Here is a 27,768-nt window from a genome sequence, read left to right as displayed (position 1 = left end):
GATACTGGAAAAGGGATTGGGGAAAAAGACATGAAAAAATAATGCTATATTACATATTACAGAGCCTATACATTCACATTATAAAAATGTAGCTAGTGTTATGTAGCCATGCTGGTATTTTTTATTTTATCTATCCAGCTTTCGACACAGTATTTGAATCCACTCCATCACAGTGGAAAGCAATGGGATTTGGTTTATGTTGCTCACAGCAATGAAAATTGACATTTAATTCAGCATCAAGAACTGTAACTGTGAACAGTTTCCATTGATACTACTGTATGTATAAATCAGTGTCTTCCACATCCAATTAGCTCCATGTACTTTTACATACATGCGGGGCAGTGGTCAGATTTCATAGAAAAATGATTGCATTACTTCTTGTCTCCTTAAAATTTTGTATCTCTCTTGTGCACTTGTACTTTTTGAATTCTAGTTTCCACTGTGTTACAGGATTCTCATTTTCTTCTCTCCTTGTCCACCTCCACTCTCTTGATTTCTAACCTGTCTCCTGTATCCTTCACTTCCCCTAACCCCTCATCCAAAAAACCAAACATGGACCTCGTTCCACTGGGGCACTGGTGACAGGATGCCTTGGATGCAGCAGCACTGATGTGGTGTTTTTCCATCATGAATCACACCCACACATACTTGGAAACACAATTCCCTGAAGGCTCAAATGGGCGAGGAGCTTATTAGTGACCTTCTTTCTCCTAGTTTAGTTAAAGCCGGCTCTATCTTCCTGTTGTATCTACGTGGAGAAGTTTTGAGGTCCAAGTGCCACCTACACACCACACACTACACAGGCTGAGAGATTGGTGTCATTTTGTGCTACATCATATGTTATTCACACAGTGTCTGGCATCTGTTGTCACACTGCTATGACACCAGTGGCAACACAAATCCAGTATGGTGCACTGTGAAACCATTTTAATGCTGGGCAGAAAAGGACAATTATAAGGTCTACTTATTCAGGACGAGTCTTGAAATGTCTCGTTTCTTGTGTATCTGCTAAGTAACACAAATTGCCCTAATTTAATTAGGTTGCACTTAGTGATTTTGCAAGCACCTTAGCAGATGCTGCATTGACCTTGCCTTGCAACTGCAACTGATGCAAAAATAATCTACTATTTAATTTGCCAAATTCTGTGGATGTTGGGACAAACCCTTTTTATGTCCCAGTGTGTATGGCATTAAAACTGCCACTAGTTTGAGAATAATTGGACATGCACATAGGTCTAAGGTTAATTATAATGGGAAAAAAACCCTTTGATGTCCCTCGGCCCAGGACTGTGCTGTTATGGTAATGAGTACTCATTTAAAAAGATGAAATGTAAAAGCACAACCAAGTAGTTTCACCTTTTATTCCCTTCAGTTTCATGAACGTCTGACTGTTTTTCATGAATGTACAGTTCCACTGACAGCAGTAGAGATTTGTATACAGTTTGAATATTGTAAAACAATATTTTCACTGTAAATTTACAGTGAAAAATATGTTGCATAGAATCTCCATATTGTCCAAAAAGGCAGATGTTTAAGATGTACCAATGCCTCAGGTTTTCAGCAGTGAACACAAGTGTAAACCTTCTTATCTGATCAGGTTTACAGTCAGGTTAGGTTACACTGATGGCACTTATGCAGCTGTGGCAAAGCCGACACGGTTGTTGGTGCGGTCATAGACGGAGTAGTACTCTCTGAGGAACACGTCTCCAAAGATCCACAAGGGCTCGCCATCCTGAGAGGGCAGGTAGGTGGGGGTGATGCCCACTGAGCAGGTGTTGTATCCACCCTGGTTTTGTGGAAAGAGGAGAATGGGTATTTGCATATCATTGCATGTACACTGAAAAACGCAGCGTGTACATGAGGGGTACTTGTACCCACAGAGATACATGCTGAGGCTGAGCAGTAACTTACCTGGATGATGTAAGCAGAGGGAGGCAGAGGGAAGGCAACGCCACTGATAACAAAGGTGAGAGTTGGCAAGTTGTTGACCTGGCTGCAGTCCACCTCATACTGGAGGTCAAGACAACAAGTGAGAGGATTGATGGGCAGCCGTGTTTTGTGAATCTGACATAATGACCTTTAAATGGTGACAGATAATAATCTCTGCTTGCTTCATTTTTGTGTGAGTGTCTATCTGCCTGTCTGTCCATTTGTCTTACCATGTCATACTGGTTCCTCTGGGCTCCGATGGCCTGCATGATGGAGCCCAGAATCTGGCCAGGGGCTGTCAGCATGGAGGTCCCAGTATCCACGACAGCCTGGCAGCCCTGAGAGCACCAGCCGGTCTCCTGGCCATTGATCTGGAATCTGTGGAGCACAGGACAAGCCTATAGTGTTTTGTTTTTGTACTAATGTTTTGGCATAAAATTATTCAATAACAATCATAAGAGAATCCCAGATTTCATATTTGTAAAGTTGCTATGATGAAAAGCACAGACCCTTGAACGCCGATCTGCCAGTATGTCTGAGAGGTGACAGGGGTCCAGTAGATCTGTCCCTGGAACAAGTTATAGTCCACTCCACCAAAAGAGAGCACACTGTCCTGCTGTCCTCCCCTGAACCAGACAATAACAACTCAGCACCACTTGTATGGCCATATTACAGTAACCGCTGATACATTTAACTAAATAAAAGTTCTGTGTCAGTTTTACCTAGACAGGTAGAAAGCAAACATGTCAGCACGCAGCAGGTTTTGAGACATCATGTTGTCCATGACTGGGGTCTCTCCACCAGCTGAGATCGAGGGGTAGGACAAACCCATGATGCCGTCAAACTTGGCCACAACAAAGTTCTGACCAGGTTCATCTGTGCTCAGTCCAACCTCCTGGTTATTGATCACAATCTCGCTGACCTACAGGCCCCAAACCAAGTGATATGATGAGTGATATGCAAATCACATTCAGCCTAGTGACAACAAGTATGACTGTAGGCAGTAATGTCAATAAATGAATGGGATTGACCTATTAATTCTACTGCAGTGTCAGATCATTACAAATATCCCTCTGATTCCAGACCCATGAAACAGAAAAGTGCTGCACTGATCTTTGTGTGTTGACACTTTGAGGCAGGATGCAGTTCTGACCACACTTCAGTCAGGGATGTTTTGGCTGGGAGGCTACACATATTGAGATGATAGTAAAATACCTGCTCTCTGGTAATACTCTCAGTACCTATGACTCAGTCTATTATAGTCTGGTCTGTTAAAATTGAATGAAAGTCATAACTCAGATACTAGTAGTGTTGAGACTGAAGCAGTTACTTGTTTGACTCACAGTGACGGTGTCGTATCCAAAGACTCCAGACAGACTTCCTGCCCCATAGGGCAGATAGAAGGACTGGCGCGTGCCACTGAAGGTGGAGGACTGCTGGGGGTTGAACTTTTTGTGTGTGTCTGAAAATGGCACAGATCTGGATTATCTCTGCAGCCTCCCTTCCACAAACATGTCCTTTTGAGCCTTTTGACATTTTGATAATTCAGAGACCACGAGTTGAATTTTAACTGACGCAGTTGCTGATGCTTCCCTAAGACCGAAATACTAAGTGGCACGCCTGTAATTACACTCAAAATCTAAATCCCATGTGTGCACGCTCTTTAATCTCTTGGAAACAAGCTGACAAACTGAAAGCTCTGTATCCGAACCTATATCAGCTGTAAATCCTCTGGTGTGGTTCTTCACATGCAATGTGCTCTGAAGATATCGACAGATGAGGGATTTTTGTAGCGCAAAGCTTTTCGGTTTTTGTACTCACTGCATGCCTGAGTGTTACAGTAGGTGGAGTCTACCCACAGGTTGGCAGAGCCGGTGTCAAACAGCACCTCGAAGGACTGGGGGGGTGTCCCGATGCTGATGGCTCCATAGTAGGTGGTCTGAGAAACACGGTGGTTTGAGTTGCAGAGAGAGAGGAGCAGAATGACAGGAAAAATACATAATATTTTTGAATGAAAATTGTGCGTACTGTATGTTAAAGTGGTGTCTCTTACATCAGCATAGTTGTTGATGTACATGTAGGCCGAGCCACCAGTGAACTCACTGGGCTGGTACTTCAGGCCTGGATCCTGGTAAGGCAGCTCAATCCCCTTCTCTCTCAGGGCCTCACGCATAGACTTGTGCTTCCGCAGTGGGATCCTGAAGGAAGAAGCAAGAAAATTCCACTTTTAGGACCTTAAAGTCAATATTGTTTCATGTTAGAGTTAGACATTTTACATTACAAATAAATACAAAAAGGTTGTCTCTTTACTTGACAATTCCCTCAGCGAGCACCACGCAGACCAGAAGGGTAACTAGGCGCTTCATGATCCCTCCTGCATACACAGCCTGTGGATGGATACAACTCAGCCTGGATCTGAACAGGGTTTATATACAACCGTTGCCAGCATTTCAGTCATATCAGCTCAGAAAGGGTGACCCTCAGAGATATTTTCTCTTTGAAGACCATAGTTAATTTATACATCTAACATTCAATGCTCCACAAACACAGCAGAAAAAAACAAAGATAATAACAAAGATATGCTAAAGATGTTATTCAGTTGGGTATATCCAGTGGAATGATCCTGCGATGAAAATAAATAATTCATGTTTGTTTAAATTTGGCACTTTAAGTAAATTTTTCAAATCTTATTATTGTGTCATGACTATAAAGGCACCATAGATAAATGTTGCTTATTCTATGCTACATTAATTCACTTAAAAGCAATTGGTTGCATTTGTCGATAAAAAATCTGTCTCATAGTATCATAAATGTGTTTTTTCTGTGCAGTAGAACTTTATCTTGGTTTCCCCAAAATTGTCTGCATGCTGTTGTAAACCCTCAAGATCCGTTTTTAACTTTTAGTACAGCAGTTTATTTCTATCTGATTTGATACAGCATAGGTACTACTAGTAACTAATACTGTGTATCAACAGCAAGGTCAAGCTTCATGGTTTGTTGTCAACTTGCAAAATTTTATGCAAATGGAAAATGTGTTTTATCTAAATTTGAGTATCAGTGGCACCTTAGATATACAATTTTATCAAAACTTTCTGTGTGGTTCAACTTATCATAACGTTTAATGTTGTTTAAATTTTGTTTTTTTCTTCCTATCGCTCATAAGATAAGGACTGGGTGTTGTCAGTCCTTGCTTTTTCTAACATCATGCACTCATATTTCATAACTCAAGGACGTGTGGTTAAAAGGAAAATTAGATTTTTTTCTATGATTACTTTTCCTACATCCTACAGCTGCAACTGACGTATACTTTATAGGATATAAATTCAGTTGAAAACTGCCCTTTTACCTTCTAATATCTCCATCATGATTACCCTTTTCCAGTGTTTTCTCTCTGTAGCACTGTGTTGTACCTTAAAAAAGTAGACCAGTAGCAGCGGGATGCTCTGATTACTGTGACTTTTTCATCACCCCCTTGTTTCACTTTTAGATGCATCAGCATATCCTCATTTGCTATGGGACCGATGACTTTGTGTAGACAGGACCCCAATATAAACATGTGATGTAAGCTTGTATCATACGTAATATGTGGAGTGTCCTCTTCTTAGGGGGAGAGCTGCAATGCAGCATTTCCCTCAACTCATTGCAAGCCAACTGCTGTAGAAGCGAGAGCCTGCTGAAACTAATGGAGCAAAGAAGAGACATAGTATAATCAAGAAAACTTGCAAAGCCATGGCCCTCAACAGAAACACAGACTTCCTTGCCGTGGTATGCTGATGCTGTGAGTAGGCAATGAGTTGACAAATGGTGTAGGGATGTCATGATACAATTTTGGTACCAACACCATTCCATGACACTTGACACCAGATATGATACCACTGTAAAAAGCAGGAAATAACAGAGTCTGCGTGACACAGTGTGCTAACAACACACATGCATATTCGCCCACACATGCCCATATAGTCAGTGTGGGAGCAGGTGACAGGCCCATGGCGTGAAATTATATTCATAAAAAGTGGGCCTCATATATTTTTGAGTCATCAGACTGGATGGTAATAGCCTGATAATGTTGTGAGGACCCAGATAATAGCTGTAGCTGCTGCTACATTAGCCTAAACAAGTTACCGACCGTTAGCCATTATGAATATTGTGTGTGAAGTTTTGCTACAACCGATGCCAAATACTGTTATTTACACACAGCAGTAGAAACATTTTAGAGCACAAACATGATGAGCTGTTGATTGTGGTATTTGGTTGTCACAAACTTTTCCCTGATGATTGGCTCTAATGCAAAATGTCTCCATTCACCAGTCATAATGTTGCTGTACCTGCATTTGCTGTTGTTATTGTTCGCTGTGCTGCCTTCTTCTTTTCTCCTATTTGAATGTGGAACTGGGATGGTTGGTAGTCAACATCAAATATGGTACTGTACTTGTCAATCTTAGAAGAATCACATCAACCATTGGCGCTGATGGTACAGCAGATAAACCTGCACATTTTCCGGATTTAGACAGTGACTAAATCTAAATGATCAGTTCTCGTGACATCCCCTGAAGTGAGACACAACATCACAGAAATCACTTCCAGCTCTGTTTAAACTTAATCTGAAATGTTGCCATTTTATTCCAGTACTTTATGTAGCCTACTGTTTTTATTCAGCTCCACTGACGTGTCACGCCCTGTTACCCTGGCACAGTATAAGGGAAGACAGAGGATGTGAGTGTTCACCTGGCTGCTGTGTCCTGTGTATGAGACTGAGAGACCCAGGTAACTTGTGACAGGCGATGAGTTAGCACAGGTTTCCCTCAGAACAGGGTCAGTGTGTGGGCAATAAATCAATGAGAAATTCCCCTCTGGAGCTCTCACTGATGAAACAGCCATATTGCAGATACCAATGTTCGTCTTTTTTTTATGACAAGTGAAAATGTTGTCTCCATGTATTTTCAGGCCATCCCACGACATCAGCCTGGAGGAGTTTGATGATGAAGATCTCTCTGAAATTACAGATGACTGTGGGATTGGACTCAACTACGACTCTGATCCATATGAGAAGGTGAGGTTTTTTTTGTTTTTATCTTGTTCAATTTTACTGATAGTTTACCCAACTGCACTGTCAACTGCATCGTGTCTGTAAAAGTAGTTATAAGTGTGAAACAGTCTTTGGAAAAAGCCTTTTGTTTGCTGAATATTATGGGCAATGATTCCATAGAAAAACTGCCCATCTGTTGTCTCGCCATGTTTCTATGGGCGACTACTTTCAGCTTCATAGTTGATTAACAGCGACAAGAGCAATCATTTAGTGTTGAGAACTGCTCATTAGCATATGGACATCTTATATAAGAAACTCTGTAACTTAAGATTTTTATCTTCAGGCTTAGCTTACCAGCATCGCAGTATTAGCCTCATATGAGGGACAAGATGATGCATGGCTGTGTTATAGTGGAAACAGCTGAAGTGCTCTCCATGTACTCAGATAATCCTCCAACATCATGCAAACTGGATCTGAGCAAAGAGCAATACATTCAACAAACTCCATGTGTAATATAAATTCAAAGTAGCACTTCCACTAAGCCTCCTATTCATGTGACTGTGTTATGAAGTACATGCAAATAATTGAGTCATTTGCAATATCTGCCCACATGTCTGACCAGCTTAGGCCTTAATTACACAGTTTCTAAAAACTATTGTGACCCCCCCCCCCCTCTCTCTCTCTCTCTCTCTCTCTCTCTCTCTCTCTCTCTCTCTCTCTCTCTCTCTATTTCTCCTTCCTGTTGGATGTAAATGTTTTATGCTGGTGGCGTGGAGCCACAGCTGCAGCAGAGGGTGGGTGACCCAGTGCAGTTTGCTGCTATGCAGAGACAACCTTCTTCCCTCCCTCCATCTCTCCCCACCCCACCCTCCCATATGTCTTCCCTTCCCTCTCTGCTATGCAGAGTGTTGCTCGGAGACAGAGCTCAGATATTCCCTGCTCTCCTGTTCTCTGCTACCTCTCCTCTCCCTCTCCCCCATAAAGCTTTTCCTTCCCTAACTTTCTCTCTTTCGCTCCTCTCTGCCAGAGTGATTTGAGCTCAGGGATGGTTGGTTTTGAGGTTTAAGCTCTCTGTATAAATCTGTGCTAGATATTTTAGCGTCCTCCACTTTAATCCACCAACAAAACACATTATGGATAGCCAGCAAAGCCCTTTTGTAACAAAGCAGGGTTTTGCGTGAGGAGAACCCCCACAGAGAGAAATACTTTAGAGGAAAGATGTTTTTTTCTTATCATGCCAGAGAGGTCATACAGTAGTAAAACATGCATCCATTCCCCGCCCTCTTTCTCCACACAACAACAAAGGCCCTGACTGCTCACTTCACAAACAAGAGTGTCAGTCCTTGTTATTTTACATTATTGCCTGGAGGAAGTAATGTTGCTGACATGGGATGGATAGGACACACACCCAGCTGCCCTCTCTTATGTGTAGAGGGGACAGGGTATTTCATGTGGAGGGTATTTCACATGGTGTTTGATTTTGCTTGCATCAGGAGGGTTTGTGACATTTGTCAGCTCATCAGCAGCAGCACTTGTCCTCCCTCGTGCACCACTCTGCTGATGAAGAGAGAGGCTTTTGGTTTTTATGTCAGTATGATTTGGTAATATTGGGCAGCATGTCTTTGATGTTTTAGAGGAACAGCCAATCTAAACAGTGAGATTATCCTCCGGCCCCAATCCCCAGCTCTGATTAATTCTAATTCGTTATGGGGTTCAGGTCTTAATCTGCAAAACCCTTTAGATCAGAACTTAGTTTTTATGACAGCAGGACTTATGCACATGTGAACAAAAACAAATAGACACGCTCAAGAGGAAAATAAATAGCTAATTCTGTCATCTGCAGCTGATGGCATGTAACCAAAGATCATTTATGGTTTTTTTTTTTAATTTTCTTTTATTAATGTCAGATTTTCTGTCTCAGAGGAAATGGGCATTTCTGGCCAAATGCCAAATGCTTTAGCAGTTCTGGCTCAGACTGTCCTTTTCTACTATCTGTGATGTCACTAGGGATTCAGTTTGACTGTGTTTTTACATGTGTGGTTTGTTTTTTGTTTTGCCTTGACCTTTAATTTTAAAAAAAAAGACATAACAAGCAGATAGAACACAACAAAGGGGAGTCCTTCCCTTTTTTTTCTCTCTGAGTCTTATATACACATATACACACACACATCCTGTTGCCTCTGCCTCATCTCCTCTGTTTCTTCTGTCTCTCCAGAGCCCTGATTGAATACCATGAGCACATGCATAATTCAGTATGTGACAGCGAATGGTGTCTGTGTCTCAGCTGTGGCATCACTCTGAGTTGAAAATGTGGAAATACAGAAACACTGGTAGATGGAGGTCGTCACTCACTGGGTGGTCTCCATTAACGGGAGACTAATCATTCCGGTATAAAGCTAACCCACATTACAAGCTATATTTGGTAAATCAGGCTTAGGTAGCGCATGCACCCACAGAGAGACACAATTTGTATCTGCATTTGTGCAAATGAGTGTTTTGCAAGGTTGTTTTTTTCTTATTTCTTATGTGTATTTATTGCTACGTGCAACAATTGTGGTTCTATGATGGATTTGTGGGTTTACATGCAGCACAATGGTGCAGGGGATAATGATATTATAGACTGATTATTACACAGCCTCCCAATTAAAAGAAGTAAAGAGCATTGAGGCTCTCCAGGACATTTGCATTAATTGAGAAGCACCATGTCAGTCAGCGGCCCAGCATTAGTTTGCGAGGATGCTTGATGTCAGTGGCTCTTTTGTCTTCTGTTGACCCACTGCCTGTTAGATTTTAAAATGCTGCTTAATTACCAGCCTTCACTTCTCTTTGCTGAGATTTACGAGTCCCCAGTGTCCTCTTCATTCACGAGGCCGTGCAGCCAATGCACGCTTGAGGATCCTGTCCTCGGTTTCTCTCATCTGTCCAGTGCTGCCTCTGTCAGCTGGTCAGCTCATTAAGCAAGATGGTCCCGCAGTTAAACCAGAGACCTCTGATCCCTTCACTGCTGAGGGCAGTGCTGTATAGCAGAGCTGCCATCTCACGGTCTTTGCATGTGCAGCAGACAGGACGTATAGAATTAGCCATGCTGAACAAGCCAGCGCTCTGCTAATTAGAGATGAAAAAGCTGCTTTGCCTTCATCTTTCTTTTCCTTCTTTTTTTCCTTTAGTGATATCTCTTTTCTGACTCTAATCGAGCTGGTGTTGAAGAGCAGGAACTACTTCATAAATGAGCTGTTTAAAAGATATATAAATATTGATCTGCACAGTTAAATGTATTACGTGTCTGTGTATGATACAAGGAACAGCATTTTACCTCTGATTCCTAATTGAATTTACATTAGCTGCATTTGTGCTCTCCAATGCTTGTGAGTGTGTAAGAGGGTTCATTTCATTCACAACACTTCCCCTGCCACCAGCAGCAGAGCATGCTTGCATAAGTCTGCTGGGTGACAGAGGAGGGACAGTCACGGGGCTGGATGTCCTTGGGAACTGGAGACCATGGGGATCGATTCTCGCCAGCACACAACTCTTATTTATAGTTCTCTCTCTTTCTTTAAGCCTGCCCGCCTGCTCTGTCAGTCAGCCTCACTATAGGATGTCTCCTGACAGTGCAGATTATTCTCCCAGGCAGATGTGGCATTTTCACAACCTCATTGATGGATCTTGGGGCTTTTACTCTGTAATGCAGCTATATGTCACATATCCTCAGTGATGGCGTAGTGTGGGGAAACAGCGTGGTGAATCCCGACAGTAGGTTGTTGGCAGCTGAGAATTCATATCATATCATTTACTGATAATTGTCTGTTCCACCAATGCACCAATTCAAAAACAGTTCTTCACAGCTAAATCACAGAAAAAATAGATATGTTAATAAGTTATAAGTCTGCTGCATATTCATGAGTACTCTCAGGGTAACAGATTGAGCGTTGATTTTTGTTGCTGTGGCATAAAGTGGATGCACCAGGCGTCAGCAGAATTGTGGGTGGTGGATGAGTGAGAGGGTTAGCTTTGATTCAGCCATTAAAAAAGACTGCGCTGAGGGGCGGAGAGAAAGTGCAGCGCTGTTCAAACTGCAAACCCAATAAATCAATCCCAGTGTTTGCATGGTCAAATAAAGTCAAACAATGGAAGAGATGATCAGAAAATACTAATGTGGTGGTGGCCACACAGTCTGTCTGTGAAAACGATGGGGGAATTTGGGATATTTTCAATACTCTTGTAACTAATTATTATTATTTATCATTGGATTTAATATTTAAACATCATCAGAGAGTGTAGCCTATTCAAAACAAACAGTCTGCTGAACTCTGTCGACCTCAAATCAACATGCCTTGCTTTTGGCAAACGTAAATGCTCCATGGCAACACACACGTTTGTGGAGGTGTGGTCAATTAAACCTCCAAATCATCTAATGCACCACTTTCCAGTAAACCATCTGAAACCTGAGAGATGTTGGATTGATCCACTCTGGTTTCATTCCTCCTCCTCTCTGTCTTACCTACACACACACACACACACACTGGGTTCACACACACAGAACCTGAGCATGCATAAAGAACATGGCAGCAGAGTGTGCTGTGGCTGTTAACATACGTAGAGTTACCCATTACAGTGTTGAGAGTATGTGCACGTTTTTATTTTGCACACGCTCTCTGTGTAATCAAAGAACATTTGCTGCATGCTGTCCATCTGTGCTCTCTCAGTTCTTTTCATCTCTCAGACAGGCTTGTTCTTGGCAAAAGTATTAAATGAAAAAGGAAGTAGTATGCTGTGGAAGCTGGATTTTTCTCCCCCTCTGTTTGTGTACTACATGATAGTTTCGCCTCTGCTGTCAAAACAGACGATGCTTTGATTACTGTAGTGCATCTATCATCTGAAATATGGCTAGTGTGTGTAAATAGAGCATTATCACATGTCCCAATCACTAACCCTCTCTTATGTTTTTTTTTTTCCCGTGGCCAGGATTCCCTCATTCTGGAGAAGAATGACTTGCACCACCCAGTCTGCTCCTTCCAGGATGACTTCCAAGAGTTTGAGATGATCGATGACGAAGATGAGGATGATGAGGAGGAAGAGGAAGACGATGAGGAGGTCGACCCTGACGCGCCCCCATCTCCCTCTGCCTCCCCTCCTCTCTCCCCGACTCTTGGCACTCTAAAGAGCAGACCCACCACGCTGAACCTCACCACTGCTGTGTCGCAGGTAAGCAGACCGAAGCGGCGGATACTTATAATGCACAGCGTTTAGTCTTCATCTTCATAGCAGTTATGTATAAGCTTGTTAAATGTCCTCCTCGCTTCTCTTATTAGGATTCTCTGAACAACAACAGCAGTCTGTCCCCAAAGAAGGGAAGCTGGCAGGACTCCTTACGCAACCCTGCCTCACAGGGTAAGTACATGACCAGCTAGAATAAATTAGGAGTACTAGACAGTGTGGATATGTTTTCATTTCCATTTGCATTCATTTGTTTGTCCACTACAAATGTTAGTCCACTCAAGATGGTACAACAGATTTTTGTTAATATTCAAACATTTCAAGTAAAGTGACATAATAAATGTATCATTCTGGACAGCTCATTCACCCTTAAAAATTCACAAATGTCCTGCTTCTTCAAATTAATTTCAATTAACATAAAATACAATCGTAAATAAAAATAAATCATTTACAATACCTACTCTACCTCCAGGCCGTCTGTCTCCAACCCACTCATGTCTGGAGGATGGTAGCCATGTGACAGGCCAGTGTCCAGCCTCTCCAGTTTCCCAGGCACCAGGGTCTCAGAGCAAAGGTACTCCACCAAAACAGGCAGGGGAGGGTGGGAACCCCCAGTCCCCTCACAGGCCCCTCCTCTGCGACATGGAGGGCAACAGGCGGGAGAGGCCCGAATACGGTAACAAGAAGGCCAGCCCAGCTAGCTTAGGGCTCATTCCATTAACATCCGTGTCGTGTCTTGTTGTGAAATGAAGTGTTGTGACGTCGGTTTGACTTGTTGAGTGATATAAAAGCTCAGCAAAACTTCATTATGCTGTACAAAGCAATATGTCCCAGGGAATCAGAGTAGTGTCTCACTTTTCAGTTCGCTGAACCTGTTCATCCCTCACCTTGTATTTTGGTGTTCGTTCTTTTTCTCTTTGCTCTTTAATTGTCCAAGTTGTTCTAGCTTCCACAAGTACTCTGACCTGTGTCCTCTCTCCTTGCACTTTCTACACGATATACTTCTCATGTCCTTTCTGTTTCTCCACCCCTTTTGTGTCTTTTTAGGCTCTTTTGGTCAACATAAGTCCCACCCATGCCCTGGTGTTGTCACCGAGTCAAAAACTGACCCTTCAATCCATTCGACCAGAGTACCCTCCATAGACGAGCATTCCCAGTGTTCGGACACAGAGGTGGACCATGACCTAAACAGTGACCACAATCACAAACATTCAAACAGGCGTGCCACTGACACCTACACGATCACCAGCGAGTCCGGTTTGGAGCCAGAAAATGACCCAGACCCAGATGCAACCAGTCGCTGTTTGTCATCTACTGCACCCATGGGAGTCAACGATGGTGCAGACACACCCTTGTCTGATGAGGAGCTGGATAAGGACTTTGAAGTGGAGTTCATGTGTAAGGAAACCTACGATATGGTGTGCAAGGAGAACCAGTCATCATACATTGAATTCCCCTGCATTGAACCCTCCGAGCTTGCTTCCTTCTCCAGCTATGTGTCCACCAGCCGCTCAGATGCTCAGTCCAACAGTTCAGATGCTCTAGTAACGTCTGCTGTGGAGGCAGCAGCTAATGACTCCACCTCTCCATCCTCTGATCCAGGGATAGCTGATATGAACCAGCGGGGTTACATAACTTCAGACCAGGACAAGGACCTGAGCTCTCCGGGCTCTGACTCTGACATTGAAGGAGAGCTGGAGGCAGCGTTTGCCTGTGGAGGTCCTGTGGTGTCCAACATGATCTCCTCTATCTCAGAGACAGAGCTGGACCTGACCAGTGATGACAGTAGCAGTGGACGCTCATCTCATCTCACCAACTCCATTGAAGAGGCCAGCTCGCCTACATCAGACCAGGAACTGGATCCAGATACAGAGTTAGAGCAGGACAGTGGTATCGTTGGACTGAAAGCGTCTCTATTTCTGGGCCAACCTGACCCAATCAAAGAAGGATCTCCTCTACCATCTCCCTCTCCTCTACCCTCACCCACTATTGCTACGCCATCCCCTGTTGACTCACCCATCTTGCCTCCTGAGCCCTATGATGACGGTCAAGCTCTGATGGGGCTACATAATGTGGATGATGAGCTGTCCTACGAGCACCAGGCTGACCCAGATGAGACTTTGCCGCCAGCTCAGTGCTGTGAGGACAGTCTGTCCAGACAGATGGTGCTCCAGATAGAACCAGACCACAGTCTAGAGAGCTTCAAACGCTCCTTCTACCTGCCGGTGGGACCCAGGCTAATGCCAAGTGCAGATGATTACGATGGAACAAGTGAGGGAGACTCAGAGTCAGAAAGTGAAGATGACCTGAGTGAGAACTCAGACTCACCCTGGCTGCTCAGCAACTTGGTTAACAGGATGATCTCCGAGGGCTCATACCCAATCAGTTGTCCCGAGGAGTGCTTCAAGAGGAAGGTGTCTGTGTCAGACACTATCTCACCATCATCAGACATTGGAGAGGCAGACGGCTTTAATGATGATGAGCAGGAGAAGAAATCAGGGATGGAGGGATCAGAGGAAGAAGAGAAGGAGGGTGATGGGTACAGAATGGACAGTATGGACCCCGGGGAAAGGACAGGTGTGGAGTCTTCAAACGAAGGAGGTCCTTGTCTCTATATGAACAACCCTACTGGTGACAACATTGCCCCTCTGATTTTAGAGCGCTGTGCAGACACAGATTATAATTCTTTGTATACCACTAAAGACTCTGAGAAGAACTTCACAGACAAACAAGTAAAGAATGGCAGGAGACAAGAGGAAGACGAAGAGCCCAATAACGATTTGATGATGATGGAGGGGAGGAAGGATCTGGACTCACCAAGCCTGAGTGAGAGCGTGATCAGCGACAAGGACGAAGGTCGAGAGACTGAGCCAAGGCCAACGAGCCGTTCCTCAGCCTCTCTCGAGCGCATCACCGAGGTCAAACACAGCCTGACACTGGACATCCCCACCACCCAGACCAACCGCTGCTTTAGCCTTACCTACTCCACAGACAATGACGAGGAGGAGGACGATGGGGACTCGTATCCATTCATGGGGGGTTTGAGGAAGGAGTCCTACAGGGGTAGTGATTTGGAGCTTGACAGTTCACCACCCATTGATACCAGTGTGCAAGACCATCCCATATCTGAACACGACCTCCCACTGTGTGAGAAGGAACTGGCTCTAAGGCAACCAAATGAAGATGAAGGACTGGCCTATGACTCCATGAAGTACACACTAGTGGTGGATGAAAATACTACATTGGAACTAGTGAGCCTTAGAAGGTATGTTGGGGCAACAGATAACACTAATCTGTGTTTAAGATGAGCAGTGATAATGGAATATGGTTTGCATAATCCTTCCAGTTATATTATGATGACACAGCTTCTTTATGTCAGTATAAAGCTAGTTATACTACTATTACATAATACTGTATGAATAGTGTTTATGCTTTTTTCAAAGTTGTCTTCCTTCTCTGCATACCCCCCAGCGGTTTTTCCTATTTGTGGGTGTCTACCTCTAATCTGAGATCTAACATCTTGTCTTGGCAGGTGCACCTCTGTTCTGAGTGATGACAGTGAGCTCTCCACGCTATGTGATGAAGAACCTTTGGGAACAGGTGAAGAGGGCTACAGTCGGGATGATGAGGAGGTGAGGCCAGAGCTCCTCAGTTCCTCTGAGGACTCCTCCCCAGAGGCTGACCTCCCTTTCTCCAAGAAGTTCCTCAATGTGTTTGTCAACAGCACCTCCCGCTCCTCCAGTAAGTCACACGCAAGACTATTCTACTGGTAATTTGGGAAACATACTTTTGAAATTGTGGGGTGAAGTGATGCGCCCTACATGTTATAGTCCAGCAGCATTATGGCTAAACGTATCCCTTCATGGCCCTTAGGATGAATACACTGTAACAGGATTTAACTCATTGCTGTCAGCATGATGCATTATCATGTGTTCCAAATTTGGCAGGGAGCCGACTCAAGACCTATGGGAAGACTGTGCTTCCCAGTACACCCATCATCTATCAGTGCTCTCTCCGCTAGATTTATATCTCTAATGAAGGGTGATTTGCATAATGAAAGGTTCATTACAAAGAATTAGCTTTCATTTACTATTTCTCTAGGAAGTTTACATGAGAAATGATGCCTCAACATATAACAACATATTGTTTTGGACATTTAGGTTATAGTTTCACATTTAAGACTTAAGACCTAAGGTTAACTGTTGCCTGTTTGCCACACAGGCACAGAATCCTTTGGACTTTTCTCCTGTACGATCAATGGGGAGGAGAGGGACCAGACACACAGAGCAGTCTACAGGTAAGATGACGTCCTACAGTGCATTTTCAACAACAGGAACATTGGGAGTTATGTAACCTATGTACTACAGCTATCTTTTAACAGATTATTGTTGTTTTCACTGAGTGTAGAAACAGGATGGTGTTGTGAATGTCATTTGCGCAAATTTTTCCAATCACTATTTGGCATCAGGGGAAAAGTCCTTGCATGTATAAACAAAACAATATTTCTTCAAGGTGTCATGGCTTTCAGTGTGCTGTTGGGATCATTTGGCAAAAGTGAATTACTAATAATGTTTAGAGGGAGGAGGCCAGATGATATGAGACCTGCAGGGTAGCAAGTCATAATAAGATCAGTACCACCTGTGTTTGTGTGTGTGATAGCGAGACAGAAAGCTGCATCCTCCCATTTCTGTGTGTACATTTTGTGCATGCGTAATTATGTATCTGCTTTACCACAGCCCACTTTCAGTAATCATGTCTCCACATTTAAAGCTCTTTGTCTGCCTCCTTTGTCCGCCCCACCACCTTCCTCAGTCAGCTGTTTCTTTACTGCTCCCTCCCTCCCTCCCTCTCTCTCTCTCTCAGCTCCCCACTGGGAGTAACCTGAAACCCAAACAGATGCTTCCTGATCAAATAAACCTCAGTCTATAGGATGCTCAGCTGCAAGGATACCATTTAAGGACACAAGGTTTCACAGAGATGGCTTTCTTTTTTCTTTTTTTTCTCCCATCACTCTCTCTACTGCCCTCTGCAGGTTCATTCCCAGACATTCAGATGAGCTGGAGCTGGATGTGGATGATCCTTTATACGTGGAGGAAGAAGAGGATGACTACTGGTACAGAGGCTATAACATGCGGACAGGGGAGAGGGGCATCTTCCCTGCCTTTTATGCCCATGAGGTCATAGGCCAGTCTAAAGAATTGTTGGGTGAGTGGAGATGCACCAACTGTCTTTTCACCTGTTTCACTGTGAATCTCAGGAGAATCACACATTGTGTATGTAATTCTGCACATCACGTAGGAATGAAAAGAAATCCAGCGTGGATCGAGACTTTCGGCGTTCAGTTTTTGGGGTCTGTCGAGGTACCTTATCACCAAGGCAATGGTATTCTCTGTGCTGCCATGCAGAAGGTAAACAAAGCACAATGACACAATGCTGTGCACACACAATTTGCATCGTGAAATCACGTTAATTTTAAATTGAATGTTTTCTGTTTAGATTGCAATATCGAGGAAACGGACAGTACATGTGCGACCTCCCTCTTTGTGTGAGCTGGAGATTAGTTTGCAAGGAGTGAAACTGATCATGAGCCTGGAGGATGAATACGACACCCTAGATGAGGTATGGGCAAATCAAATGAGTGAATTAACCACAGAGAAGCTATCAATCAGTCATTTATTTAAAATGCGATAATAATATTCCTACTGCTGAATCATCACAACAACTGAACTTAATGAATCCCTTTCTTTGCATCCTGCTATCTTTAGTATGACAGATGTAGTCACTTCTTCCAGATGAAGAACATCTCCTTCTGTGGATGCCATCCGAGGAACAACTGGTAAACAAATACCGATCCCTCGCCCCGATGATATCAGTGTACAGTGTACCGTCTGACTGATTGCATCATATTGTTTTCATCCCTGTGCAGCTACTTTGGCTTCATCACTAAGCACCCAATGCTGAACAGATTTGCTTGCCACGTGTTTGTTTCCCAAGAGTCCATGAGACCTGTAGCAGAGTGTGTTGGGTGAGTCCAAATTTTATTTCAATATTATATAAAGGTCTCTACATCAAGTGCATACCATGGGACAGCATTGTTTTTATACTATAAACCATGTCTGAATTCATATATACACACTCCACCTAAACTGTAAGTGCACATTGTTTGCCAAGATGCTTAAAAGAAAATAACACTAACGAGCTATATATCACATTTAAGGTTTAAACCACATTATCAATCACTGTCATCTGTAGCTGTAAGAAAGTAGGATTCACATTTATCTAATATTGTAGTCTTTAATTTGCCTGTGCGCATGTGTGTAAGGCTGGATTTGAAGCAGATAGTTGACTGGCAGGCAGCAGAGTTTGGGACGGGCTGAACCCTTTCATCCATCCCATCTGCGGCACAGAACCCACAACAAGTGCAGATCATTGTTACCCCTCTTTACTTTTCCTTTGAGTGGTTCTGTCTTTTAAAAAGCTGTTGTTAGGTGGATGTTAAGTCTTGCACTTCTCCGTCTTTTCCGCAGACGAGCCTTCCAAGAGTACTACCAGGAACATCTGGAGTACGCCTGCCCCACCGAGGACATCTACCTAGAGTAAGAAGTGTTGCCATGACGACCGCCTTCTTCCTCTACAGCTTGTGTATATTCATCAAGTTTGCCACCAGAGGGCACTGTCAGTGGGGTCTCCTCTCCATTGTAAACTACCCCTCTGTGTCCCTCTAAAACTGGGATCTTCATTTCTACAGTATGCTAGGCATTTGACTGATTTCATCCATCTCTCTCTCTTTGTTTGTTTCCATCACCTTGATGGATCGATTGCCTGTTTCTTTTATCTTTTTCTATGATATAAAACTAAGACGCTGAGCACCTATTTATTTAAAGGTTCCTCTTTTGAAATGAAAACAATATACCTACTACTGCTGTTTCACTTTTCAATGCATGGCTAGTAGGGTTAATGCACACAGACACACCAAGAAATACACATATCTAAATGAATGGCAAGCAGCTCAACAATCAGTACAGGAATGGTGTAGAATCAAGAGGCTGGCGTTTAATTAACTGTAAATATGTATTTGTTCAATATTATTGACAAAATGCTAATTTGATTTCTACTGATAGTGGCATTGGAGCAAAGTAGAGAGAGTGCAGTGAACTGTCCTTGGTCTGAGCTTACCCCTGTGTTGCGTACAAGACGTAGTGTGTGTTGTAAATACATGTATAGAAAGTAGACATACAGGCGCCTCATCCACACTAATTAAGAAACACACAGCTGAGACTAAAGGAGGAGTTTCTGTTGTGGGTAATAATGAGTCACTCTGACGAGAGTAAATTGCAGGCAAATAAGATTTTAGAAACAGCAGCAATGACTTGGAATGAACTTTGAATGTCATTAGCCCTGCAGATATTGTATTCAGCTTGGATTCGGTGCAGCAACTGTCAGCACATTTGGATGATATGACAGAACCATTTTACTTTTGTCCAGTCCTCAAAAAAATGCACAGTTTACTGACCTTCACCGTGGGGGGAGCTTTCATGGGAAATCATTCAACTGTTAAAAACTGTGCATCACTGTATGCTTTGCAATGATTGATGTGACTTTCAGGTCAAAGAAAGCAAAGGCCCTCTGAAAAGCCATATTCTCACACCTCTGACTGTTTAACTCTGGTTTTCAGTGACATCCTAGTCTCCATTTTCTTTTGACTTGGGGGGTTTCAATGAGGGAAAAGGAACGACTAGATTGACCTGCAGCCATGTGTCAGTAATGCTCCATGGTAGTGTGCCTACTGTGTAAGTGAGTGTCCTGCTATTATGCTTGGCCCTGGTATCACAATGGAATCAAACCTTTAATAAAGCATTCAAAAGGAGGTTTTATAGTTATGTAAATGGTTAGACTTTGATCTTGTTTTTTAACTATGGACAAAGGGTTGGCCTCATCTTCCTATGTTAATTTATTTATTGCTCTTAGCCTGGTTAAAGGTCAAAGCCTCATTCACATGTTACACAATAACCTACTCTAGGGTTATTGTGGCATATATCATAGCTTACTTTCTAGCACCTTACATTACAGGAGGGGGTATATTTAAATGATGATGTCATCACCGCAGTCCACTGGTACCTGAAATTTCAGGCTCTGAGGTTTACAAGTCCTCAGTCCTCACCACTCGCATCGTTCTCACAGACACTGTTTAGCGTCTCGTTCTGCTGCTTTCAGTCACAGCCCACTGGAACAAACAAACACCTCAGATCTGCAGGATTTCAATGTTAAAAGTGCACTGAACATTGATATGGCAGGAGGGGGGTGGGGTGTTATCTACATATGTATCGCTGTCAGTTAGATCATGTATATACAATAGCGAATCTAAGATAGTGCTGTGTCCTTTATGTTGAGTATGTTACTGAAATAAATATGTACATTGATTAAAAAGAAATTAAAAAAATGATCACAACCTGACAAAAACCCCTGAAGGAAAAGAAAAAACACATAAATATCTGTGATCTGCAATAATTTTATTTCAGTGTGTTATGTTTCTACACAAGGTGTTATCTCAGTATCTGTCACACAGGTGACATCTGGGTTCCTGCCAACTTCATAACTCTCTACAAACAGGCTTCAGCAGCACATTTAGGGCACATTTGTGAGATGTGACATCATTAGTGTGTTACACACCCACCAGACTACTGACCAATCTGCTGTTAGAGCTGAATAGTGACTGAGTCAGCTGCCACTGGAAAACTATTACTGCGTCTTGCCGATTATAGTAATCGCCTATGAGCTCCGACAATGTGACCCATCTCTGATCTGTATCTATTTGCTTCTGATTATGTTTTTCTATCTCGTTACAGCCTAGTTAAAAATCCTTCTTTCCTCTCAGCTACACAAAAACAACCTCTGAGGATGATCTAGTCCCATATAGCCGCTGAGACATACATTAACAGTTAAACCAAACTTTTGACTTTATTACATTAACAAGATTCTTCACTGTATACCTAGAGCAAAACAGTATGTGACAGAACAAACATATCCTATCTTGTATGTTTAAAAACAAGGACTTGTAAAATTCAAGGGAAAAACCAAGAAAAAATGACAAAAAAAATCACTCTGCCTTGTCTTATGAATAAAATATATGCTTGATGTCCAAAACGTATTGTTGTCATTATTGTTCTCATCTATGACTGTTTATGTGATTGAAATGGGCTGCGAAATGATTTCATGTATCAATTGATATATTTATTAAAATCTTTATCATCATGAACATGTGGGAGTGGAAATAACAAATGAATCAATTCGTAAAACATGTATTCAAGTCAGAAAATATACAGTGCAGTATTACTTGAATGTAGTAAAGTATTAAAATCAAGAAAATAATCTCCTCACTGAGGAATTAAGATTGTGCGATATTACTTTTCAGTATGAGCGGTACTGAAAAGTTAACTGTTCACAAGAAAGTAGCAATGCATAATTACAAAATCAGCATCACATGTTGAGAATTCATGGAGGGATTTTAGGGTAAAAGCAGTGCAGTACCTCCAGCCTTCCCCGATGCATCTTCATTAGCAGATGTGAAGCTCTGCCCCTTCAACACTGGCAGCAGCTGGGCTTGGGGCTGCATTGAGGATTGCAGCAAGGCTCCAGGTTGGCGTCTGTTCCCTTTGATACCTGGCTCTCACCAAACACCATGGAGGCCTCAAACTGCTCCTTGACTTTCTTGATCTGCTGCACCAGGGCTTGGAGGTCAGGTCTTCCCACCAGGGGGAGAGGGTAGTGCTCAGAGGGGTCAGCTTCCAGGTCGAAAATCAAAGGGGGGTCATGGGGCTTGAGAACTGCAAACACTGGGCAGTCTTGGTCTGGGGTGGTACCACTGTGGGTAGCGCCTGATGAGCAAAAACATGAACAACCAGGGGTCAGTCCACCACCTCAGATCAGTGTCAGATTATGTTATTCTGATGGATCTCATGCACCTAAAGCCTACTGTACCTCGTGTGTAGAAGTGGGCCTTGTACTTCCCAAGCCTGAGAGCAAACAGGCCATACATTGTACTAGGATCTGTGGGGTAGAAGATCATCGTCTGCCTTTTACTCTGCAAAACAAGGATGAAAAAGACAAAAATCAATGCATCCATTTTGTTTTTTACAATATTCCGATATCCACAAACATGTGTGAGGTTTGAAGCCACTACCTTTCCATGGTCAAAGAGGATTCCTGTCATATCAACACCATCCAGCATCACCTGAGGCAGTTTGGCTCCTGCAAGTCCTGCCATGGTGGGGAGGATATCTAGAGTGCTGGCCAGCTCGTGGGTTACACCTGAAGAGAAGCAGAGAGAGGAAGAGAGTGGCATCAACCAGTCTGGACTTTTTCACTGCTGACTGAGGGGCTGTGGTCACTCAGCCAGGACAAGAAGGCCATCCTGACCTGGCTTGATGGTCCCTGGCCAGTAGGCAATGGCCGGCTCTCTCATGCCCCCCTCATACGTGGTGCCCTTCCCACATTTCAGAGGGCCAGCGTTACCCCCTCGGGACATTCGCATTAGCTCAGGTCTACGCACAGAGACAAGAGACAACACCCCATTAGAAAAATAGTCAATAAATAATATGTTATCACAAGAAGGCCATAAATCACCATGTAAAAGAGGACAAATATATGATGATTGCCCTTTGAGCAGAGGATAAACTCACAACTGTGCTAGAACTACAAGAAAGTCATGATAAACTGCAGACACAGTCCTTAAATTGTTCTTTTGTATATGAAAATCCAACCCGTTGTCTGAAGTGAAGAAAACCAGTGTGTTGTTGATCACTCCTGTCTTCTCCAGGGTCATCAGCAGGTTTCCTATAGTGCTGTCAAACTCCAGCAGAGCATCTCCAAATGGGCCCCTTAAAGACTTCCCTGCTGCCCCTGGACCTGCATACTGGGGGTAGTGGGTGTGCTAGAGGAGGAGGCAGAAGAATGTGAAGTATTTACTACATTTATTGCACTGAGTTACTGTAATCCATCAAATACATTGCAGACTTTCTTGCTTGGAAAACCTAACTTGAACACATTTTTTATTTTAAAACATTTTGTAAGTGTTATTTTGATGGTTTGGGAAGTGCTCTGACTATCACACAGTGAATTTGTTGCTTACATGTGAAGGATAATAAAGGAAGAAAGGCTGTTTTTTCTTAGCCGATGCGGTGATGAAGTCAGTTGCAAAGTCACTGTAAGCCTTTTCCAGGTCTAGGAAATTGACAGGTTGCTGCTTGATGACGTCATTGTGCATCAGCGGGACCTTTACAGTGCCGACATCACACAATCCGAAACACTTAACATCTGGAGGAAAACAAGTCAGGTTCCAACAGGGGCCCTGGGGGAAAGGACAGGGAGACAGAAGATATTATTATTGTAATATTACAATAGAGTTTACAGAAAATATCACTTAAATACTCAATCACACTGACCATGTCATGAGAGTAGGGTATTCCCAGGTACTGGTCAAACCCCTGTTTGGTCGGAAGAAACATCCCATTGGCTCCGACTCCCAGGTGCCACTTTCCTATGGCAGCGGTGGCATAACCCTGAGGTTTCAAGACCTCAGCGATGGTGGTCTCATTCAGAGGCAGACCGCCAACCGAGCCTGGGAACAATACCCCGGGGTAGATGCCTGAGCGGGTCTGATAGCGGCCCGTCAACAAGGAGGCCCTGAAAAGCCAATGTTACTGAATGAGTGTGTCAGGTAGTAGGAGAAATGTGCATAATGTGTGTGAACCAGAGGTGTGTGATTTCAATATTAAGCTTTATAGAGACTGAAACCAACAGTGATTCTGTTCAATGATGCAGTACTGAGCATTGTGAAGTCTATAAGTGTCTGTCGCAGACTTAGGCTAGTTGTCCTTGTCAGTGCTGCCAACCGCTAGGCCTAAATGGTCATATTTCCTCTTTTCTAACTGAAACACCATAATTCATGTTTAGCTCCTCCCTCAAGTGATGAACTGCACAAATCTGTATAATCTTGTACTAAACTGAAAACACATATGTAAATCAATTTCTTTCCTTCTTACAATCTCTACTGCTTTTATCCCTATTAAAACCATTCACCTCTTGGATGCAGTTTATCTTATCTTAGTTTAACTTTAGCTTTTTTTTCTTTCTTTTTTTTTAGCATTCACACACATTTTCTTCAGAAAATGCATTTTCTAGTTCTCTGTCCTTCCTGGCCATGGAAAGACACACAACAAATTAAAGACAGGGTTAATAGTGTCTGTTGATCATAGAGTTCTTATATTTGGTTGTATAATAGCTATTACAGTGAAGGCTCAGTCTTGCTGATAAATACATATTAACTTTTTTTTTTTTAACTGATTAATGACTTTGCCAAGTGTAGCATGTATAATTTCAAAAGTATTGATTTGTTCCTCTTCCTCTCACTCGTACAGGTTTAATTCGGCCAGTCGTCTGTAGGGATGTGCACGGGTACCCGAGTACCCGGGTACCCGAGTAGGCAATCTGCTACTCGGTTATGAATTTATTATCCGGTTAACCTAGGATTAAAAAAACGGCACGTTAGAGCGCAGTCTAGTGTCGGATCAAACTACATTATCATGCCGTGGTTCGGCTTCTTGTAGTGTTAAACAGTTTCGGATCAAGCAACGTGATTTTCTGCTGTGTACAAGCGTTTTTGGATCGAGCCTCGGACTTTCAAACCTTTTACAATAATCTGTGGTGATTCCCTCGCCGTAAACCGTCGGGAGGGAGACGACAGGTGTCATCAAGTCTGTTAGAAAATCTGCTTTCAGTTTACCAACATTCTGAAACCTTCCCAGTTATTTCCTGAAACGATGCGAGGCAGAGAGGACCGAAGGCACCAAAATGTACTGTGGACTAATAAATAAGCACCGCGAATGATTTAAAATAAAAAAAAAATAAAAAAAAGTTTTCTCCTCCTCCTCCGAGGCAGCCGCGGCATAAATGCGCTGCGCTCAGCGCTCAGAGCGCATGCAGCGCATTTATTCCCCGGCATAAAGATGCACATCTGCCCCATATGTGCATCTTACTCCAGTCTCTACTCTTATTATCCACCTGATATTTAGTCTGACGACGCTGTGTGTCAGAAATGCGGACTGTCTGACGGACAGAGCGCATTTATGCACCGGCTGCGCTCTGTCCATCACACATGACGTAATTTTTTTTTTTTTTTAATTACAGTAATCGGTTACCCGGGTAACACCAGGTTAGGTTACTCGATTAGGAAATTACTCGAAATGCCCATCTCTAGTCGTCTGTGTGTGCGTGTGTTACAGACGGTAAGTTACCTGGACGGGCTGCAGACGGGGCTGGTGCAGTAGAAGTCGGTGAAGCGGAGTCCTCCCGCAGCCAGCCGGTCCAGGTTCGGGGTGAGGGAGGTCGGGTGTCCGTAACAGCCCAAATCCCCGAAACCCAAATCATCTGCGAACAACAGGACGAAGTTCGGCGGAGAAGCCGCGCAGGAGCCGAACTGACAAAGGTTCAGGAGGAGGAGGAGGAGGAGGCAGGTGCGACCCATCCTGCACCGTCTGACATGAGAGTGGAGCTCAGGAGCTCAGGAGCATGGATGTATTATATCAGGACCATGGATGTATTTGTAAAAAGATCAGGACCCGACGGTCAGTGAAGAGGAACCAAAACAACGACGTCACATGTTCGCCCGCGGTAACTGTCGAGGAGAGATGACGCCACGCGCAACCAGGAAGTGTAGTCAAACCTGTTATTTTGGATTTGACAATGAAGGTAAACTTGTTTTAATCCCCCTAGTACGTGTTTTTGTTCTTCTCTGCTGGTACGAAACGTAAAACACCACTTATGTTCATATTGTCAGACCCAATTTTATTTTTTATCCCCAAACAATCTCTCTAATTTTAGTGTCTGCTTGTTGTAGGCTCTTTTGCATAAGCTAGTTAAAAATGGCTGAAATGAATAATTCTTTTTAATTGAATATATGAACTGATTGCACTCAGTCAGGAAGTGTTAAGCCATCACAGGAAACTATACACCTTGGACTACAGGTGTAGTAAGAATATTCACTTACGAACCTGTTACAGTGTTTAAGTTGTGAACACAACATTTGCATCACTTGTGGTTAGCTGTTCTGTCAAATCTGATTGTTTATGGTTTTAACAGCATAGTTGCTTATTTTCAGCTGTAAATGTAACTGTTTTTGGTTTTCTGGAGACTGTCTGGTCTGTCTGTGTGGAGACTGACTGCTTCATTGTATTAGCATCAGCTGATGCTCTTTGTAGGCTACTCTGTCTGCTGTGTGGTGCTGGGCAGGTTGTATGCAGTGGGTTTCCAGGGCTTTTCTGCTGAAAATAGCTGGCTGAACACAATGCCATGAGACGCCCAATGTGGCAGGACTGAGACTGCCCACAGTGTCCTGAGCTGTTTTTGCAGCCTGCACATGTGATGTTTTATCTGCCTCTTGACTGAAGTTGTTAGTCCGAAGGCCTGCAGCCGAGTTTCTGTCCTCGTTGGCAACCTTGGTTTTCTGCCACTGATTCGACCTGACACACGGTCAATTACACAAACAAGAGGAGAAATAAATCTGGTGCAGTGCTGCAGTAGCCGCCAGTTTGAGCAGAAATGGACGTCACAGCTGATTTTGTAATGTACAGTCCAGTGCTGGGCCAATTTATTTATTTATTCTTGGAGTCATGCTTCAGTCAGGTGGACAGGGAGAGGACCGGAGGTTGCTATCTGCATTTAAATAAGCTGGCATTGTGTGTGCCTATGGGAGTGAGGCAGGGAGATAAACAAAAAAAAGAGTACATACCCACATAGAAACCTAAACACAAATGTTATTTTAATCACTGAAACACTTCACTCAGGTGAGTCCCATCCCAGGACATTTTATGCAAAGTAATGCCAACACCTGACACAGATTCACTGAGGAGTGGAGTTCACATAATCTGTTTTCTTTGGTCCTGATGAATAATGCAACACATCCACTGTACCTTTTCACCACTGTGTGTGCGTGTGTGTGAGGCTAGCGCTTAGCTTGTGTGCTGTCCAGCATTGGTGTTTAGCCTCAGGGAATCGTCACTGTGGCACCGGCTGATACATAGTTTTGATTTACTATTCACTTTCACATCTCTCTACAGGACTGACCTACATTCTCTTGCTACTGTTGTGTGTGTGTGTGTGTGTGTGTGTGTGTGTGTGTGTGTGTGTGTGTGTGTGTGTGTGTGTGTGAGAGAGAGAGAGAGAGAGAGAGAGAGAGAGAGAGAGAGAGAGAGAGAGAGAGAGAGAGATTTTTATTCTTTCATGCAAATATCACACTCATGCCGTCAATGGATGACTGTAATTAATCAGCATCAGTTCTATAAAGTGTGTGTACACTTGTGTCTGTGCATAGTTGTGTTTGTGTTCAAGTCAATTTGTGTTAGTATACAGGACCCTGGATGAAAGAGAAGGAACGGGTTCACTGCTTTATGTAATACCCGTTAATACCTAGTGAAATGAACACAGAAGAGCACACACACAAAAAAACACACACTCACACACTTGTTTTAAATCCAAATATTCAAATGCGCACATAAAAGACAAGAAAATATGAAGCTGTTGCATGCAGGGAAGCCAGTGATAAC

The 27,768-nt window shown here is 43.2% G+C and overlaps 3 protein-coding genes across 3 annotated transcripts; 1 reads left to right on the top strand and 2 right to left on the bottom strand.

The window, feature by feature from the left end:
• Positions 1 to 1,630: 1,630 nt before the first annotated feature.
• Positions 1,631 to 4,295, bottom strand: LOC310987805 (gastricsin-like; the record flags this gene model as incomplete). Its single annotated transcript, XM_083974235.1, has 9 exons — positions 1,631 to 1,786; positions 1,912 to 2,010; positions 2,160 to 2,307; positions 2,439 to 2,555; positions 2,652 to 2,851; positions 3,273 to 3,391; positions 3,751 to 3,868; positions 3,983 to 4,127; positions 4,240 to 4,295. 9 exons carry the CDS (start codon positions 4,293 to 4,295, stop codon positions 1,631 to 1,633), a joined length of 1,158 nt encoding a protein of 385 aa, XP_083830361.1.
• A 2,555-nt stretch (positions 4,296 to 6,850) lies between these two features.
• Positions 6,851 to 21,150, top strand: mapk8ip2 (mitogen-activated protein kinase 8 interacting protein 2; the record flags this gene model as incomplete). The annotated part of the gene is made up of 13 exons (XM_083973537.1): positions 6,851 to 6,979; positions 11,918 to 12,157; positions 12,265 to 12,343; positions 12,642 to 12,845; positions 13,217 to 15,434; positions 15,702 to 15,910; positions 16,391 to 16,466; positions 17,202 to 17,374; positions 17,468 to 17,577; positions 17,666 to 17,788; positions 17,935 to 18,005; positions 18,096 to 18,194; positions 18,697 to 21,150. The coding sequence occupies 13 exons, from the start codon at positions 6,851 to 6,853 to the stop codon at positions 18,767 to 18,769; spliced, it is 3,804 nt and encodes a 1,267-aa protein (XP_083829663.1). The 3' UTR covers positions 18,770 to 21,150.
• Positions 21,151 to 21,387: 237 nt separating this feature from the next.
• arsa (arylsulfatase A) lies at positions 21,388 to 25,786 on the bottom strand. The gene is made up of 8 exons (XM_083973770.1): positions 25,462 to 25,786; positions 23,611 to 23,851; positions 23,298 to 23,516; positions 22,930 to 23,099; positions 22,586 to 22,710; positions 22,350 to 22,477; positions 22,148 to 22,250; positions 21,388 to 22,044 (listed from the first exon to the last, which is right to left on the bottom strand). The coding sequence occupies exons 1-8, from the start codon at positions 25,689 to 25,691 to the stop codon at positions 21,749 to 21,751; spliced, it is 1,512 nt and encodes a 503-aa protein (XP_083829896.1). The 5' UTR covers positions 25,692 to 25,786; the 3' UTR covers positions 21,388 to 21,748.
• Positions 25,787 to 27,768: the final 1,982 nt, after the last annotated feature.

The sequence above is a fragment of the Trachurus trachurus genome (assembly GCF_905171665.1).
Source record: "Trachurus trachurus genome assembly, chromosome: 6".
In the NCBI taxonomy this organism is placed as follows: Eukaryota; Metazoa; Chordata; class Actinopteri; order Carangiformes; family Carangidae; genus Trachurus; species Trachurus trachurus.
This window is presented reverse-complemented; position numbering and strand designations above follow the sequence as displayed.